Below are 18,444 nucleotides of genomic sequence, written 5' to 3'. Positions count from 1 at the left end.
AGCAATTACTTTTTCAGGAGCAAGAGTACTGCATTGGCTGTGCTGGCATCCAATCCAGTGGTTGGCTCATCTAAGAACAAGACTGCAGGGTCAGTTATGAGCTCCATTCCAATATTAGTTCTTTTCCTTTCTCCTCCTGACACGCCACGAATGAACTGGGTTCCAACCTAATGCAAAACAAAGATTTTCAAGGCATCATCTGACTGCTTTGTGAAAACTCTTTCAGATAGACAGGTTTCATATAGAAATGTTGATTATACACTCAACAGTAGAAGATTCATTTCTAAATCTGAAAAGGAAACTTCTTGATTTATAAGCAATAATTTACACAAATTTAATAAGGTTTCCTAATAATAATTTATGCAATAATACAAGTTATATAATAAAAATTTAAACAAAATAATTTATACAAAATTGATTGGCTATGTTCAAACATCACATAAAGTTTAGTGAGATGAGAATGGGCTACAGTGAGTATTCGGTTCATACATTCCTTCTCTCAATTAACAATCGTTTGTTATGTTTTCTGAACCATAATCTGTGGTTGATAGTAACCATGGCTAGTTTAAAGAAAGTAGTACCATTGAATCTGGCTTACTTCAAACAAACTATAATTAAAGATTACCATAATATGCCAACTTCAGGTGACACATCTAACTGTGGGTAACAGAAATTAAAAGCATCCAACTCTTCCTTAAAACTGTGCTGTAGGAGATTAAGATTTTCTGTAGCTTATTCTTGTCATACTAAATGATGCTTTTGTATGAGCTTTCAGTTCAAAGCAAACAAAGCTGCACACAGAGCCATTGATTTTCTTTTTGAATTAGCCCCAGCCTGAAGGACTGTTTACAGTGCTAAGGCTTAAGTATTAGTGTAGAAACACCGAAATGATTCAGTATCCTGTAGTTAAGGGACCATCTTCTATATTACCACCCTGTCCAGGATTTAAGATAAGACAAAAGGGAGTACTTGTGGCCTAGAATATGTGGACTATATGACAACTTGCTTTTTTCTAATTACAATTTTCATTGAATTTTTACAATAAAACACATAAAGTCTATAGAACCATGACAAAAACAACAACAACAACAACAACTAACTACAAGGGCCAAGGGTATGTATCTGATGAATAGTTATTCTGCAGAAGAATAAAAAAAATTAGCTCTCTTATGGAACTCCTTTCCATTAAGAAATCCAACTGTTCCCGCACCCACAGAATGTTGCCTTTCCGACCCCAGATAAAACCAAAAATATTTGTACAAGCTTTGGGAGAATGAAGCAATATTTGATCTGTCCTTTACTGCTATTTGTTTGTTTAGTGTGTTTGTGTACATGCATAATTTGATACTTTTAATAGACTATATTCTGTTTATTGTGAGGTTTTGGATATTTGTAATGAAGTACTTTAGATTGTTGGTTGCCCTAAGCACTTGTGGTAAAAGGTACAGCATAAAATGAACAGAGAAGGACGAAAAGAAGGAAGTGCAGGGAGTGAATAATTAAAAGGAAAAAATCTATATCTACCAGAAACATGGGCAATGTTTGATACTGGCAGCAGGTGAAAAAATTTTCACTTACCAATGACTTTTAAGCAGGAGAAGGCATGATATTTGTCTACAATTTATTACACTGGGATCATTATCGACCCTGCTATATATTGTTTTATTGTGTATTTTAATTGCATTGTATTATTTTTATGATTGTAAACTGAATCTAGTACTCTAAACATATTAAAGATGACTTAGTTCATCCAGCTCTAAGCAAAAAAGACCTAGCCATCTGGAAGTAAACCAATGTAAGAACGAACTTATTACAATATGGCCAATAGTGGGCATATAAAGTTATACTTGGGATAAGTATGTTTCTTGGAATATAATTCACAGGTTCCCCTGTGAATCTCCTGCCAAAACGTTGTAACCCAAAAATGGAATTGTGTCAAGTTCTGTAGTAAACCATTCATTACCTTTGAATCTGCCACTTTGGTCAAGCCCAGGTCATTGAGGATCTGGTCTATCCTTTCATTCTTTTCTCGCTGCCTCAAAGTCTTTGGTAGTCGGAGGGCTGCAGAAAATTGAAGGTTCTCTCTCACAGTCAAGGTCCCCATCACCACATCGTCCTGAAAAAAACAAAGAAAACATTTGCACCATTTCTAGGCACATATCTCCCTGCAGTACAAAAATGGACCTTCACATAAGCATTAATTTCTCTGTACTCTGCAATGCCAAAAAAAAAAAAGTGTAATGGAGCACTTAGCTCCAAACGCACACATCGCTGCTTCAGGTCACTTTGGAGGTATGCTGTTTAAATGATGCATGCACCCTAAGAGTCCGAAAGCCACGCCAAAGCCACGCTCCAGTCCTAAAGACTGGAGCACGGCTTTGGTGCAGCTTCTGGCCTCTTAAGGTGCGTGTGTCATTTAAACAGCATACCTCCAAACTGACCCGAAGCAGCTTTATTTTGGGCTGTCTGTTCAAGCCCATCATATGGTTAAAGGAAACTAGGCTACACATTACACTAGCCATTTCAGATATATCAGTGGCTTGGGTAAATGATAAAATAATAAAATCAGAGATAAGCATTTACCTGTACTACATATCCAGACATGCACTTGAAATTGGCAGGTTGAGGAGCACCGTTAATGAGAACATCTCCACTCAAGCCATGAGGATCTTTCCTTGCAGCTAAAATATCCAGAAGTCTAAGAGAGAGAAAAATCAAGGCTGTGTCACATGTGACTCCCCTTCCACTATATAAAACCCACTGATGTCCTAACTAGAAATGGCAGTGACTGCAATTACTCTGCAATTACTGCTTTTTGTTATGTAAACAGGAGTCATGAAGAAACATGGGCAATCTTGGAAGCATGCAAACTAAGGAGGAGGATTTTAACAACTTCTGTAATGATCCTAAATAGCCTAACAGCACCAGATCGTGTCTGATCTTGGAAGCTAAACAAGGTAATCACTGGTTAGTTATTAGATGGGAGACCACCAATGAATACCAGATTCTGTAGGCTGTATTTCAAAGGAAGGAACTGGCAAAGTCACCTCTGAATATTCCTTGCCTAAGAAAATCCTATAAATTCATAGGATCTCCTTAAGTCGGCACATGACTTAAAGGTACATACATAGCATGCACACACACACACATACACATGACTGTGATCTTGCCAAAAATCATGTCTCTGGAGCAACTATTTGCTTTCCAAGGGAAGCTTCCATAGGCCCAATGGATTATTCTTTTGAAATGCAAATAACAGCAATTTTGGCAAGATTATTACACAGAGAGAAATTGTTAGATAACCATTTGCCAATCTTGCACACTCTAAAGTTGCTCAGGTTTTTTCTAGTCTGCTGTTCATACAATAAACCTGCACATGAACTGTTACAAATGAGAGACCACCTTGTCTAGACTCCTCTGTAAAATTCTGTGTTTGAATGGAGTTCAATCATTCACTAAAAGCTTTGTTTGGAATTGGAAACACTCAGGATAACTGTGCTGGACTGGAGTGAGGAACCAACAAATCAAAGGTACTTCTCCACCTTTTAATGTAGAGCAGAGCTGCACAATGGTAGACAATATGCAAATAAGTCTGTATCAGCCCCCCCTTGGAACATCAGTCAAGACCATAACAATGAACATTTCAATAGCTGGCCACCATTAAGCAGCATCCACAACATTATACCAGAATTGTAGGAATAGGCAAACATTGTGACAACACTGTTTGGACCTGGACAAATACTTTCTTGGGCATTAGTCTACAAAACCATGATTTTAGTCCGTCACAATTTCTTTTACCAAAGGACATGATAAAAATGAACCCCTTTCATCAGTTACTACAAGACTTACGAAGATTTGCCACTGCCAGTTGGCCCCAGAATTGCATTCAGTCCAGGCCTCATGATGCCACTGTAAAACAAAAATGGCCAATTCCATCAATGTTACATTACATTCATGAGACAAAATTAATCATATTTCAAGTTCATACTTTTCTTTTTAAAAAGAGGGCCCTTTGTCTGAAAAGGTGAAGTTTTAATAAATGTCACACTATATCAATTCAGAGTGTGCAGCTCAGTTTATTTGACTTCCAAAAATAGAGGGTTGCACCAAGGTGGGAGAGGTTTAAACCTCCCTTCTTTCAACCAGTTTTCCCCTTTAATTTTTCCTATTGAGAGGGCTAAGAAAGAGAGAGAGAAATAATTATCACCTGGTCACAACAATGTTTTCTCCTTCCTCCTCTCCCCAGAGGGAATTTATAGGGGAAATGAGAGACAGAAAGATATTTAGACCTGCCCATCCATATGTCGTGGGCATGTCACTAAGGAGGTTCCTCTGTGCTGTTGCAGGTAGAAAAAGAAACTGAGGCCTGTTACAGACTGCCAAAATAAAGCTGCTTCGGGTCACTTTGGAGGTATGCTGTTTAAATGATGCATGCACCCTAAGAATCTGGAAGCTGCACCAAAGCTGCACTCCAGTGCTTAGGAATGGAGTGTGGCTTTGGCGCAACCTCTGGACTCTTAGGACCCATGCATCATTTAAATAGCATACCTCCAAAGAGACTCAAAGCAGCTTTATTTTGGCAGTCTGTAACAGGCCCGAGGCTCAGCAGCATGATATTTAATGTAGCTTGCACTTTAGCTCTCCTGTTTTGATATTCAGCCATGGAGGTAGGAGAAACAAAACCATTACATTTTGCAACAAGATTGGCCCCATTTTACTGATCTGGAGGCCAAAAAACCAATTCCACTTCAGTGATGGGACAATGTCAGGATAAGTACAACATTGTATGAAAATCTTTCATGCAATTACTTTCAATTGCAGTTTAATGATGGGACACTGTCAGGATAAGTGCCACGTTATATGAAAATCTTTTCGTGATCATGCCATAAGGACAGGAAATGGACAGGACAAGGATGTCCTTTTCTCCGTCTGATAATCTCCAAGGACTCTTCCAACTCTATGATTCTATACTGATGCACTATAACTTTTTTAAAATATTAAAAAGAAAAAATGAGTCTTTTTTTCTGCCAGATCTCTGATTTTTTTTAAAAAAAATTGATAGTGGGAATAAGATATCACAGCTGATGCTGAGTATTACAAGAAAATAATCCAGGACAAAAGAAATATCATTTGGATTTTAAAAAAACACAAGAAATACAGCAACAACTACAGGAATCTCCTACACATTTGTCCCATTTAGAGGCACTTATATTTGGAAGAGCTTAAAGGCTGTAAAAAATTTTTTTTAAATGAAATGTATTGTTGTAAATATGCAAAAATTCTGCATTGTCCTTTAAAATGTCTTCATATTCTGTGAAAAGCAATGAAGGAAATAAGTAGGTGTACAGAAGTGTTAAAAATGTTCTCTTTAGAAAAGGACAACCATGGATTCACAGATGGGAAACGTTAACATTCATTCTGTGGCACGCTACAGCTTTCATAACACATTGTTTGAGTTTATGTAAGCGTACATTATGGAATATTCTGCAGGGAGTGACTCTGTCACCTCTTACACAAAGAGAGCAATATAATTCAGCCAATCTACTGTGCAAAAGAAAGGAAGATATAAGGGAAACAAAAGTGTTTTAAAGAAAATAGTCCAGTTCAGAACAGTTTGACATGTTGTGGTGACCCTGATGGCTGAGGGATTTGGGGTGTTGTAGTCCAATAAGTAACTTTTCCAAGCTCTGTTAGATAACTACTGTTTCATAACTCATTGTTTTAGCTTGTGTAATGTTCATTATGGAATACAGTGCAGGGAGTGAGCCTGTTACCTTTCACACACATGGCAACACAATGCAATTAATTATTTATAGACATGTTGAACTTTTTATGATTTCATATCCTCAAACACTGAAGGGACATCAAATACCTAGAAGAAAGAAGAAACGTGCAAGAAAAAACTGTGTCTTTGCTTGCTCTGACCAGGTATTCTAAGAACTGGGGGGCCTTACATTTTGGGGAGCATTCAGAATCCCCAGTCATCATAGCTAGTGACCATGCTGGCTGAGGATTCTGGGAGTTGTGAGCCAAAAAAAAGAAGACTCTACGTTTTCTTTCCAGTTTCTGCAGAAACAATCACTTTTCAATCTGGGCAATGACTTGTCTGTTTGGATTGCATTTTTGTTTCTTTTTTAAAGAAAGTGGGGCAAAAGATGACAAAAAGTCTTGTGCCAAACGAAACACATTTAATAGTTGCTTATCAATGTTAAATCCGTTTCAGAGTGGACACTGCGATTTCCAAGAAATTCAGTAGAAGCACATCGGACTTTTCAGCTATCTTAAAATTTCTTTTCTTTTTTAACCCTCTCCTGACCAATGTGAACAAATCTGCCTCTCTTATAAAGGAAATCACTGGCAACAGCAGGAAATTATTGGTTCTGATTTTTTCAAAAGTCTCATCTTAGACCTTTGTTGTACCAAAAAGGGTTACTCCAAGGCTGGAAAGTAAAAGACCATTCATTGTGTAGCAGTCAACAGATTTTATTGCTTTATCAACACATGAACATGCATCTTCCAGATATGAATGTCAGCACCAGTTTTCTTACAATGTGCTGCTCTTCCCACCCCAACATTGTCATCACATATTCTGTATATTTCTAAGCAAGCAAGAAGTTTTGCTTATTGTGCTATATTCAGCAGAGCTAGAGAAAAGCACTTCTGCTTGCACAAGACAATGCATCTGATTTTCACCCTGTTACACACACTAAAATCCCCCTTTTATGCCCCAGAAAACACTTCTAATTATTGAGTGACCCTTTGGAACAGTATAGGTCATGAGGTGGAAGACTGAAGTAGATAGAAAAGTGAGTGCCTCCTTGTAGGCAAGATTAACACTGTCCAATTGCACAAAGCCTGCAGGGATACAACCCACTGAAATTAAGGAAAAGGTCTCCTCATTAATTTACTTTGATAGTAACAGCAGATCAGATACTCTCCTCTCACATCTGTCCTGCAAATCTACAAAGCCACATCTTTGGAGTTTATTACACTAGCAAGATCCCGCGGGAAACCAGGAATGAAACAAGAGTTCAGTTAAATTCGAATTTAAACAAGACTTGCAAATTCGGAAAATTTATCACAGTAATTGCTGCTAAAACGAAATAATGCAAAGTTAATCCGAACGCAAAACGGAGGAAACCAGCAGCTTTTTTAATTCGGTTTGTTCCAAATTTTAAAAGCTGCTGGTTTTCTCTGCTTTACGTTCAGATTAACTTCACGTTATTTCACATTAACTGTGATGTCATGTGATAAACAATGGGCATTTCCTGGTTATCTTCGCATTATATCGCATTCAATTCCCATTTTCCCGCGAGATCTTGCTAGTGTGATAAACTCTATTGACATAGAATTGACACAGGGAGTTGTAATCCCTGAAAAGTAACTTTGCCAAGATCTATCAATCAAGTAGTTGGGCTAATAGATGGTTCACAGATAATTACAAGGTGGGTCAAAAAGGCAGGCATAGATGGGCCAAAGTTGATACTGTTGCAATATCTGATAACCTTAGAACAGGGAAAGCAGACAAACTGTCTGAAAAATACTTACTTGATATCCCTCAGAATGTCCTTCTCAACTATTTTTCGACAACCAAAAAACCCAGTCTTCAGCTTCACTCTGTAGTAGATGTTGTGAAAGGTAATGGTGGTGGCCCTTGATGAGCTCCAGGTAGACAGCTTCCTACTTGGGACACCATTCGTACTGGACTCCGTCAATGTGATATTGACTTGTGAGTTGTGAGCCATCTTTCTGGAGGAGCTTTACTTCTGTGGACCATTAACAGGATTATGTATTAGTGACAGGTTTTCTCATACACACACACACACACACACACACACAGGTTTGCACATTACACTTCATTATGGGAGGAGAAATGAATCGAGTCCCAGGCCACAGAGGGAGGAGTGAGAGAAGTGACTAAGATCAGTGTTTGAGCTGTTGTATTGATAACTATGGCGGGTTACATACCGCCATTTGGGATGTCCCCAGGACGTCCCAGTTTAAAAAAGGGGCGTCTCTTCTTGACGCCCCTACTCCTGTTACGGACTCTGTCCGTAACAAATGGTGGCAGCCATTCCACACGGCCACCGCCATCTTGATGTAGCAGACACTGTGCGTCCGCATGTCGAGCGGCACTTATGACGTTGCGAGGGCGCCATTGGCCCCTCATGACGTCATAAGTGCGCCACAGGAAGAAGCTCCATTTTGGAGCTTATTTTTTGCTCCGCGAGGGAGTCGCGCGGTTTGGCTGCTGCGGCTCCCTCGCAAAGCAAACAGCAGCGCCAGCAGACCATCGCAAAGCGGCTGTCTGTAAAGCACCTATGTCTGTCAAATATGTTCAAACATTGGGGGAAAGTTGGACTTGCTCTGTAGAAAAACAAATTAAGCCCAGCTTTCTCCCCACCTGTATTTGACAACTTATCAACACTTCAGACACAGATCTTAGCCATCCATCTTGCTCTTCCCCAAAATTTTCAGCTTCCAGGTTTTCCTGAATGTATGTTTAGCTTCCAAATGCTCCTGGGGCAGGACATTGGCTCTCAGGATCACCAGTTTCCTACCCCTTATTTTAAAATCAATTATCACTGAACCTATTTACAAAAAGAGTGTGGTTAAAGAAAGATTCTGGGGATGAAAGAAAGTGATTGTGTGATTTTTAAGTATTTAGCATATTCTTCTGATACAAGCAGTATATCTGGTTGCAGAAGTATTAAGTTGTGCCCAAAGGTCTCTTCCTCCAAATTTCTAAGCAATTCTACACTTGGTCTCACTTTCTGGATTATCTGTATACAAAGAAAGGGACCTTTTAGCGCTCTGGAGACTACCTAATCAAAAGGTACTGTAGATGTCATAACCACAAAGGAGATCAAGGCATCACAAAATGTAGGACATTCAAGAAAAATATAGAACATTTCAACATAAAAGCTCAAAACACTCATATAAATGTAAATTCATGCTTCTTTGTCATGCTCAAACTGGAGGATGTTTCGAAATTCCTCCTGGACAGAAGGCTAAAATGTAGGACATGTCCTGGAAAAAGAAGCTGCCTGGTCATCCTGGCTGTTGCATAAGCTTTTGTAGACATGGTCTGCTTCTTCGGATGCATGGTCAGTCTATGAAAAGTTATATTACAATGTCTTTTGCTCAGCTAGGGGTGAAACATACCACCCATTTGGAGTGATGTCCCGCCGTCCCCTTTCTTCACCAGATGGGGCCATGGCAACTGCTCACTGAGACCCCAATCCAGCACTTTGCCACTACTAAAAAGAACGGCAAAATGCCACTCCTTTTAGCACCAGCAAAAAGGCGCCTTGCTGCCATGGCAGCGGCTTTTCAAGATTTCTTTGGCACAATGCATCTAAATGCTGCACCAAAGAAATGGTGTGATGCCACCCACTGTCTGGTTGGGTGGGCAGCGTGACACCAGCATCAGGGTGAAGTTGGGGCATGTGGCATACAGTCACCATGTCCACACTCTCCCCCGATGCTGACATTTATCGCGGTCTGTTTAGCCCCTTAGTCTCAAAGGTGCTACAAAATCCCTTTGCATACTGATATTGCAGACTAGTACGGCTACGGCTCTAAATTTCTGGATTACCTATTAGAATCCTTTGTACCGAAAGGATCTGATGTCTGGCTCAGAGCCTACTTATTTATTTTGTCACCTGCATCACCCATTCCTGCTCCTCAAGCTCCAAGTAAGATACCGCAGTTTCCTGGGTTATCGCTCATCCAGTTCCCTGCTTGTACTATTTAAAGACAGAATGAAATCAGACACATTCACATAGGGTTGCCATAACTCCGGACCTCCAAAACGGGAAAATGTAGGACAAAATTTTCAAATGTAGGACACAGAAAATGTGTCCTACGTTTGAAAATTTTGCCCTACATTTTTCCGCAGAGGGGAGCGGAGGCCAAGCGGCAAGGGAAAGCCTCCACTTAAGGAGGCTTTCCCTCCCCGCCTGGGCCCTTCGGCAGCTATTTTCCGGGGCCTCCCTTCCTTCCCCCGGCCTCGCAGAGGCCGAGGAGGAAAGCCCAGGCCTGGCGCGATCACCGGGGCCTACCCTTCCTTCCCCGGCCTCCACAGAGGCCGAGGAGGAGGCGCAAGGCCCGGCACGATCGCCGGGGCCTCCCTTCCTCTTCCCCGCCTCCGCAGAGGCCGAGGAGAAGGTGCAAGGCCGGCGGCGATCGCCGGGGCCTCACCTCTTTCCCTGGCCTCCGCAGAGGCCAGGAAGGAGGGAGAGGCTACAGGGAGGCGGGGAGGTTGGCGCGGCTGCGCCCAAGAGGCGCCACCTCCCTGCAGCCTCCTCCGCCCCAGGCCTCGCTGCCCTCCTTTTCCTCCGCGCGGCCATGCGTGGTGGAGGAGGAGGAGGGCAGCAAGGCTCCCCGGGTTGCTCCGCAACCCCGCTGCAACCGGGCTTTTCCCGGTTTTTGGCAGCACCCATGCCGTGACCGGGCAGGTGCCGCCAAAACCGGGAAAAACCCGGTTGCAACTGGGTTATGGCAAGCCTACATTCACACCATGTTCAGCACCATAGCTGACATCTTGAGGTTCCATGATTTGTCCTATCAGCAACAGGTTTCCGGAGCTTATTTGAAGCATCTGTTCTAATAGGCCTTGGGAGGTGGGAAATTCTTTAGATTCTTCGCAGTGAATGCGTCAGGGGAGACAATCTTGTCAGATAATCATCCAATGCCATCAAGCTGTAAGGCAGTTGTATCACCATGCATGGATGGAAACAAAAAGTAAGACTAGTCTGTGTTAAACAAGAAATCTCACTTGCTATTAGAAGAGGGTGAAGCCACACTTTTTACAGAAATATGTTGTTGTGTGCCTTCAAGTCGTTTCTGACGTATGACAATCCTAAGGCAAATCTATGAAGGGATTTTCTTGGCAAGATTTGTTCAGACGTGTAACTTTTAAAGTACTTTTAAAAGTAAAGGAACAACATAAAGTGCAGGACAGTTACACAAAAACACTTTTGTGGAGATGTTATGCCCTAGCAATCAATTTCTGAACTATTAATCTTTAACTATGAACATTGCTCTTTTTCTCTCACAAACTAGCTGATTTTTTTTAAGTACTGTAACTTGTCTCCAAAGAAGTGGCTATGTTAGTCTCTCGCAGCCTAAAAAGGAGAAAGAAAAGGGAGTGGGGATGTTGCACCACTTTTAAGGCTAACTGGTTTTTATTTTTGTATGAGTTTTTGTGGATCATAGATGGAAGAGATTTCAAGGACCGGACCATCCATTCCAACCCCCTGCTATGCAGGAATACAAAATCAAAGCACTCTCGACAGATGCCCATCCAGCCTCTCTTTAATATATAAACCCACTTCTTCAGATGCAGTACTGAGTGGATTTATATCGATGAAAACTCATGTGAAAATGTTAAAAAGTTAGTCTTAAAGGTTATGCCACATTGCCTTTGTTTTCCTCCCACTTCCTTCCTCCTTTTTATATCTTAATGTGGCACAGTACCTCCTCTGCCAAGTGCTAACAATATCAACATGTTGAACTTTAGCCCAGTGTGGCGAAACTGACAACACTGTGCAAGCAACAAGGTGTAGCTGATACATCGGATCTGAACTTCAGAAATTAGTGCATATTCAGAGCCTATTCACAGGAGAATCTGGTAGATACAGGAGAAGCTTGCTTGTGCTCCAGTGTTCACATCCATAAGCATCAGAAGCATCATTTTTCATGCACATTTCCAAGCCATACTACAAGCTGGATCTCACACAAGAAACAGATGCACCCTAACAGTTCAACAGAGACTGTGGACCATCACATTCAGTGTTTTCAGTGTTGTTTCTATGCTCACTAAGTGTCTGTGATTGTAGAATAGGTGGGAAGCATCCCAATATTTTTGAATTGCAATTCCCAACCTTTTTTACTGTTGGCTAGGGCTCTTGGGACTTGCAACCCAAGAATATCTGGAAAGCAGTAAGACTCCACCCTTATTGTCCAATCTAGCACTCTGTGCACACCAGCCACTGAGTTGCATAACATTCATTGGTGATCACATCACATTGAAATCAATGAGAAACATTAGTTCTAGATACTATTCTGTTGGTTTTGATGACTATGGCCTGTTACAGACTGCCAAAATAAAGCTGCTTCAGGTCTCTTTGGAGGTACGCTATTTAAACGATGCATGGGTCCTAAGAGTCCGGAGGTCGCGCCAAAGGCACACTCCGTTCCTAAGCACTGGAGTGCAGCTTTGGTGCAGCTTCCGGATTCTTAGGAGGCATGCATCATTTAAACAGCATACCTCCAAAGAGACCCAAAGCAGCTTTATTTTGGCAGTCTGTAACAGGCCTAATATTTTCTGCATAGTGCCCATACCAAGAATTAACATTGTACCCTTTTACTATTTGCTACTTCATTATTATTTATTTCATATACTAGGGCTTCAAGATATTTTAGATATTTAAGGTACACAGAACCTGTCAGTAATTTTGATTTCCAAAACAGAGAGACTAGGAAAGTCTAGTGGGAAACATACAAGTATATAGAAATGGGGAGATGATCAGGCAGGAAATGTTCAAGTAAAGATGAAAGCCTTGATTTGCTATGTGCAAATATAGGGACAGATATGCTTATTTGTTGTGAAGTAAGATGTCCTACAGAAAGGGAGCATAAAAGATCAGAGACAGGAAATATGAAACCAAATGATCAGAAAAGAAAACGGTTTCATAAAGTGTTTTGCTCTCATAGCTGAGATCTGAATTTCTTTTCCAGTTCACATCTATAAGTGTGAGATCCCCCCGCCCCAAAATCAGTATGATAACTGTACAGAACAACTACTAAGGAAGATGAAGGAAGAAAGTACAAAGGCAGGCTTACTGATGAACATTAAGAAAACAAACTAATGAGGAAATTGAAATAGTAAAAGAGTTCCCATACCTAGGATCAAACAATGACCAGAGCAGGGACTGCAGTCAAGAAATCAGAAGACTAGGAATGGAGAGGATAGCTTTGAAAGAACTAGAAAAGATCCTAAAGACTAAAGTTATGCAACTGAGCATGAAAGTTAGAATTGTACAAGCCACTGTATTCCCCATCATCATGTATCAGTGTGAGAACTGGACAGTGAAGAAAGTGGATTTAAAAAAATCAATTCATTTAAAATGTGGTGTTGGAGAAGACTGCTGAGAATACCATGGATAACCAAAAAGACAAACAAATGGGTCCTAGAACAGATCGTGCCTGAAATTCCTCTGAAAGCCAAGATGATTGAAACTGTCATACTTTGGTCACATCATGAGAAAGCACAGCTAATTAGAAAAGACTTATAATGCTAGGAAAGATGGAGGGGATGTAGAAAGAGACACCACATGCTGGATGGATGGATGGATTCTATTAAGGAGTAGAGTGACTAACTGAAAGAAAGAAAGAAGTTGGCAGCATCAGCTTTCGTAGACTTAAGTCTACTTCTCCAATGCATCTGAGGAAGGAGATTTATGTCTGCAAAAGCTCATACTGCCAATGTCTTTCTTTCAATATGTCTCAAAGGCACTACAAGATCCCTCAGTGATTCTACAAACTAACATGGCTATATCTTTGGGTTCTAATAAGGAGGTCATGGATATTAATTTGTAGGACCTAAACAAAACAGTGGAGGTTAGGGAGTCCTGGAGGTGTCTCATCCACAGGGTCACCATTAGTAAGGATCGACTCGAAGGCAGTTAATGATAACAACATGATAACTGTGACGGAGGTCCAACTTAGATATTTCTGACTAGATCTTATATGGTCAAGTTTAGACTAGCCACTTAAAGAAATAGTAGGGGCATCTTAATTTTCATTTAGATTTCCATTCTAAAGTTTTTATTGCTAAGTGTATGCATGTCAAAATTGAAAAACATAACCATGTTAGTCTGGAAAATCAGTATGGAAAGGGATCTTGTAGGACCATTGAGACTAAAAGAAAGAAAGAAAAAAGCTGATTGTATGAAATTTACAACAGCTTCTTTCTTTCAGTTAGTCTCAAAGGTGCTCCAAGATCCCTTTGCATACTCCATGCATATTAATCTGTAATACAACAGAGATGGTGCTGGAAAAAGGAGAGCAACTTTAATAACAATAGGTAAGGTGATAAGGTAAGGTCACCAGACAGTGAAATATGGAAATTGTGCCATCTCAACTGTAATCCTGTTGATGCAATGGCTTTTTTCTCATTTATTCATATCTTAAATATTTAATCCTATTTCTGGGGAGAAGAGAGAATAGCAAACGAAAATACAATAGCATTCACAGCACAACCCTATACATGCCTGCAACTACTTGCATGCCACTGAGCTCAGTCAGACATACCCCCAGGGTATATAAGATTGTAACCTCAGTTAGCCAAATGCCCTTGAAACCAGAAAAAAATTGATTCAGATTTCTAAACAAGTTTGCTAAAAATCCAATATAAATCTTTATGAGTGTAGGACTGGACAGAAAAGGCTGTATGATTGCTCTTAAGCTAAGAGTAGAGTCCCAAGGGTGGATTTTGGGACACAGTACAAGCACACAGTAGGTTATGCTACTTTATATATCCTGATCCCAAATTGTTGAGGGATGTTATCTGACCAAGGAAGGACCATTTGCTTCATCAGGTTTAATATTACATAAATTATGGGCACAATGAATGTCCATCAAGATCAACTGCAGATTGGTATTGGATTGACAAGTACTTCTCTGACTTCCAACAGCTTAACAAACAAACAAGCATCAATTTCTCCTTCCCCTGATTAAGTGTCTGAAATTTTAAAAAGCTTCTCAGAATGGAAAATCTGTGTGCAGGTAATTCTGAGAAAAAGAAATATTCTGGGTATGCAATCACATGTATGTTGTTACACAATTTTATGTGTCTTCCTGAGTCACCAATTTACACTTAACTATTGTTTATTGTACCTCTGAGTTCCTGTGAAAGCAAGTCAGATCCAGAGCATGGAATTATTTTAATTTAAATTAATTTAATTATTTGTTTGTTTGTTTGTTTGTTCTGCACTACAACTTTCCAAATACTTCAACCAGCATGGTAAGTGTAAACTAAAGAAGTAAAATTTCCATGCTCTGATAGACTTCACAAATCAAGATCTGTCCATTCATTACATATGTTCCTTGAAAAATTATGGAGGAAAACACTGAGCATCAGTTTTCAATTGTACGCTAACATTTTCCTCTTTAAAAATGTACATAGTCAATGGATAGAAGAAAAGGACCAGATCATTTCTCTTATTTTAAATGGAGTTAACTTCAATTTCCAAATGATTCCAAACTGGGACAATATAGGTGTATATAGGTGTATTTTGTGTTTTTGGTTCAACTCTGTTCTAAATGAAATGCAAGAAGAAATCTCACACTGAGTTTTTAGAAGTGATGCACTTTTGAGACTAATCATAGAATCATAGAGTTGGAAGAGACCACTAGGGCCATCCAGTCCAACCCCCTGCCATGCAGGAAATCCAAATCAAAGCATCCCTGACAGATGGCCATCCAGCCTCTGTTTAAAGACCTCCAAGGAAGGAGACTCTACCACCCTCCGAGGGAGTGCATTCCACTGTCGAACAGCCCTTACTGTCAGGAAGTTCCTCCTAATGTTCAGGTGGAATCTCTTTTCCTGTAGCTTGCATCCATTGTTCCGGGTCCTGTTCTCTGGAGCAGCAGAAAACAAGCTTGCTCCCTCCTCAATATGACATCCTTTCAAATATTTAAACAGGGCTATCATATCGCCTCTTAACCTTCTTTTCTCCAGGCTAAACATCCCCAGCTCCCTAAGTCGTTCCTCATAGGGCATGGTTTCCAGACCCTTCACCATTTTTGTTGCCCTCCTTTGGACACGCTCCAGTTTCTCAATGTCCTTTCTGAATTGTGGTGCCCAGAACTGGACACAATATTCTAGGTGGGGCTTGACCAAAGCAGAATACAGTGGCACTATGACTTCTCTTGATCTAGACACTATACTTCTGTTGATGCAGCCTAAAATAGCATTGGCCTTTTTAGCTGCCGCATCACACTGTGGGTGGGTGTAATGGGATAATGTATGTGTGTCTCTGTATGTGGTTTCAAGTCGCCTATCGACTTGTGGTGGCCCCATGAATTTTATAGGGTTTCCTTAGGTAAAGAATATTCTGAGTGGTTTTGTCAGTTCTTCCTCAGAAACATAGCCTCCAACACTTGATATTCCAGTCTTGCCAATCTGCCTTCAAAGTATGCATGCCTTCCAAGATCAGAGAGGATCTTGTGCCTTTAGGGTTTTTGCACCCTATAAAAGATTTATTTATTTATTTATTTGGAGTTTTTATGCCCTGCTGTTCAGCCACAAAGGCTCTCAGAATAGTTAACAGATTGCTAATATGACAGTTTACACTCCAGATTTACACTCTAAAAAGATGTGACAAAAGGAGAAGGGAATGAAAGGGGATCAAGTCTAGCAGATACTGCCATATATATATATATATATGTATGTATGTGGGTGGGTGGGTGGAATGGGATAAAATGGGCCAAATTAAAAATTATCTGAAACTCTACTGCTTTTCAATACTTGCTTAACTCTTGAATAGTTGGCTGTTCAGTATGGCAAGTATTAGATTTTTGTTGACTTTATGCGTGTATTATGGGAGCCATCTGTATTTCTTTAAAAGTAGCAGGAATTCATTGTTTCTATGAGAAATGAATAACCATTATCTTATAATAATAGTAACATAGGTAATAAGTACTGTACTAGTAGTAGTAGTAGTAGTGTGTGTGTCTTCAAGTGGACAGTTAAGTTATGGTGACCCCATGAATTTTATAGGGTTTCTTAGGTAAGCAACACTCAGAGGTAGTTTTGCTAGTTCCTTAGTAGCTTTGCCAAATAGTATATAATATATTTTTTTCATTTATGAGTAGTTCATTTATCCTACAAAACTGAAGGCTTCTTTTCCAAAACTTTTTTTGGCCTAAATAATCTAAGTATGAAAATGTATATTGAATCAGCAATTGGAAATGCCACTTAAATGACATTTATTTATATTTATGATTTGTTTTTCACCCACCTTGGCCTACCATATAAAACATATAAAAACATTATTTAAAACATTGAATATAAACAGTTAAAGCATTATTCTAAAACAGACTAAAGCATTTATTAAAAAGAGTTGTTGTTTTTTTAAAAAATCATACACAATTAAAACAGTCAGGAAAGGTATTCCTGGTATCATACATTTTTAATGTTATTCATCCAGACATAAAAATTTCATTGAATGAATGTTGGGTTTCACAGTGACTTTCTTTTACCGCAGGGTTGTATATGGAATTCAACTCTAATGGCACAGTCCTTTTCATGTTGATTCACATGTAAATCCCACTGTGTTCAGAAAGGGTAATCCCCAAGAAAGTGTATAAATGATGGCAGCCTAAAAGGTATTCTTAAGATCTCTCTACATACTGATATAACTTTATAATTTTTGCTTTTTCCTTAGACTGTATGCCATTGGCAGGCTTTTATCTGTATTTTGCTTGCTTACTATGCAAAGCACAGTGTAAAACTTACGGCAATATATAAATAAACTTTAATAATAATAATAATAATAATAATAATAACAACAACAGCAATAATTCTACAGACTAACAAGGCTATGTCTTTGAACTTGAACACATATATGTGTGTTTCTATCATGTTAAATCATGTGCTAGATTCCTCCCACCCAAAGCAGCAGCTAGCTTTCATTAACTAGCTGTGAGTCTCCCCCTCCTTGATTTGCAAAAGGTAATTACTGTATAAAGCTTTCCCTTTTAGCTTGAACAGCACAAAGAGGCAAGAAACAACAGGCCACAGTTACACAAGCTGCTGCTGGCATGTTATCACTCAGCACAGACCACTAACTGTAAACCCACAATTTCCATCGCCTGCCCATGTGCATCTGTAATTCTTCCCCGGGCTTTTGCCTCCTCCTCCTCCTCCTCCTCCTCTTACATTCACAGCAAGTCAGGAACAAAAAAAGGACCACATGAAGAAAGAAGACAAAGGAGGAAAGAGAAGAAAGTTCCCAGAGGTTCATTGTGCACTTACCCGCAACTGAAGAAGACTGATCTGCCAGGAGCCAAACCAAAGCCAGTGGGAGCAGGAGGTCAATGGTAGAGTTTTGGAGAGTTTGCAAGAAGGCAGAGTCTCCCCTGTGATGGAGCATCCAAAGGACCACTTTCTGCAACATCCAGGGCTCACCTACTCTGACAGCTTTCTCCCTCCGTCTGTCATCCAGGCAACTGCTCTTCTTGCAAGGGCATTGTAAGTAAAGGAGGCTGTTCATCCCTCCCCTTTCCAGATGCAATTAAAAGGAGGGGTGAAAGGTCTCCCATAGGGAGGGGCAAGCACAGAAACTGCACTTCTCTCATGACTTTTTTGTTTGAAGAGCTGACAATACCCACAGGAACCACCCGCCGCTGCTGTGTGTGCAGAAAGAAATGCTT

At 40.1% G+C, this 18,444-nt stretch overlaps 1 protein-coding gene across 3 annotated transcripts in view; it reads right to left on the bottom strand.

Moving 5' to 3' along the window:
• The window catches only part of LOC121931238 (broad substrate specificity ATP-binding cassette transporter ABCG2-like), a 57,694-nt gene that overhangs the window by 28,435 nt on the left and 10,815 nt on the right, over nt 1–18,444 (bottom strand). For 2 of the 3 annotated variants that reach the window (XR_006104100.1, XM_042468740.1), the window contains exons 1-6: nt 18,047–18,349; nt 7,549–7,766; nt 3,850–3,909; nt 2,584–2,698; nt 1,964–2,116; nt 10–167 (exon numbers count right to left, since the gene is read on the bottom strand). Coding sequence is in view for 2 of the 3 variants with exons in the window: in XM_042468740.1 (XP_042324674.1) it covers nt 10–167; nt 1,964–2,116; nt 2,584–2,698; nt 3,850–3,909; nt 7,549–7,745 (683 nt within the window). In the remaining variant the exon portion in view is untranslated. Of the gene's footprint in view, nt 1–9; nt 168–1,963; nt 2,117–2,583; nt 2,699–3,849; nt 3,910–7,548; nt 7,767–18,046; nt 18,350–18,444 lie in introns of those variants that run through there. The other variant, XM_042468741.1, reaches the window with a different exon arrangement.

Source organism: Sceloporus undulatus, chromosome 5 (assembly GCF_019175285.1).
Source record: "Sceloporus undulatus isolate JIND9_A2432 ecotype Alabama chromosome 5, SceUnd_v1.1, whole genome shotgun sequence".
NCBI lineage: Eukaryota > Metazoa > Chordata > Lepidosauria > Squamata > Phrynosomatidae > Sceloporus > Sceloporus undulatus.
This window is presented reverse-complemented; position numbering and strand designations above follow the sequence as displayed.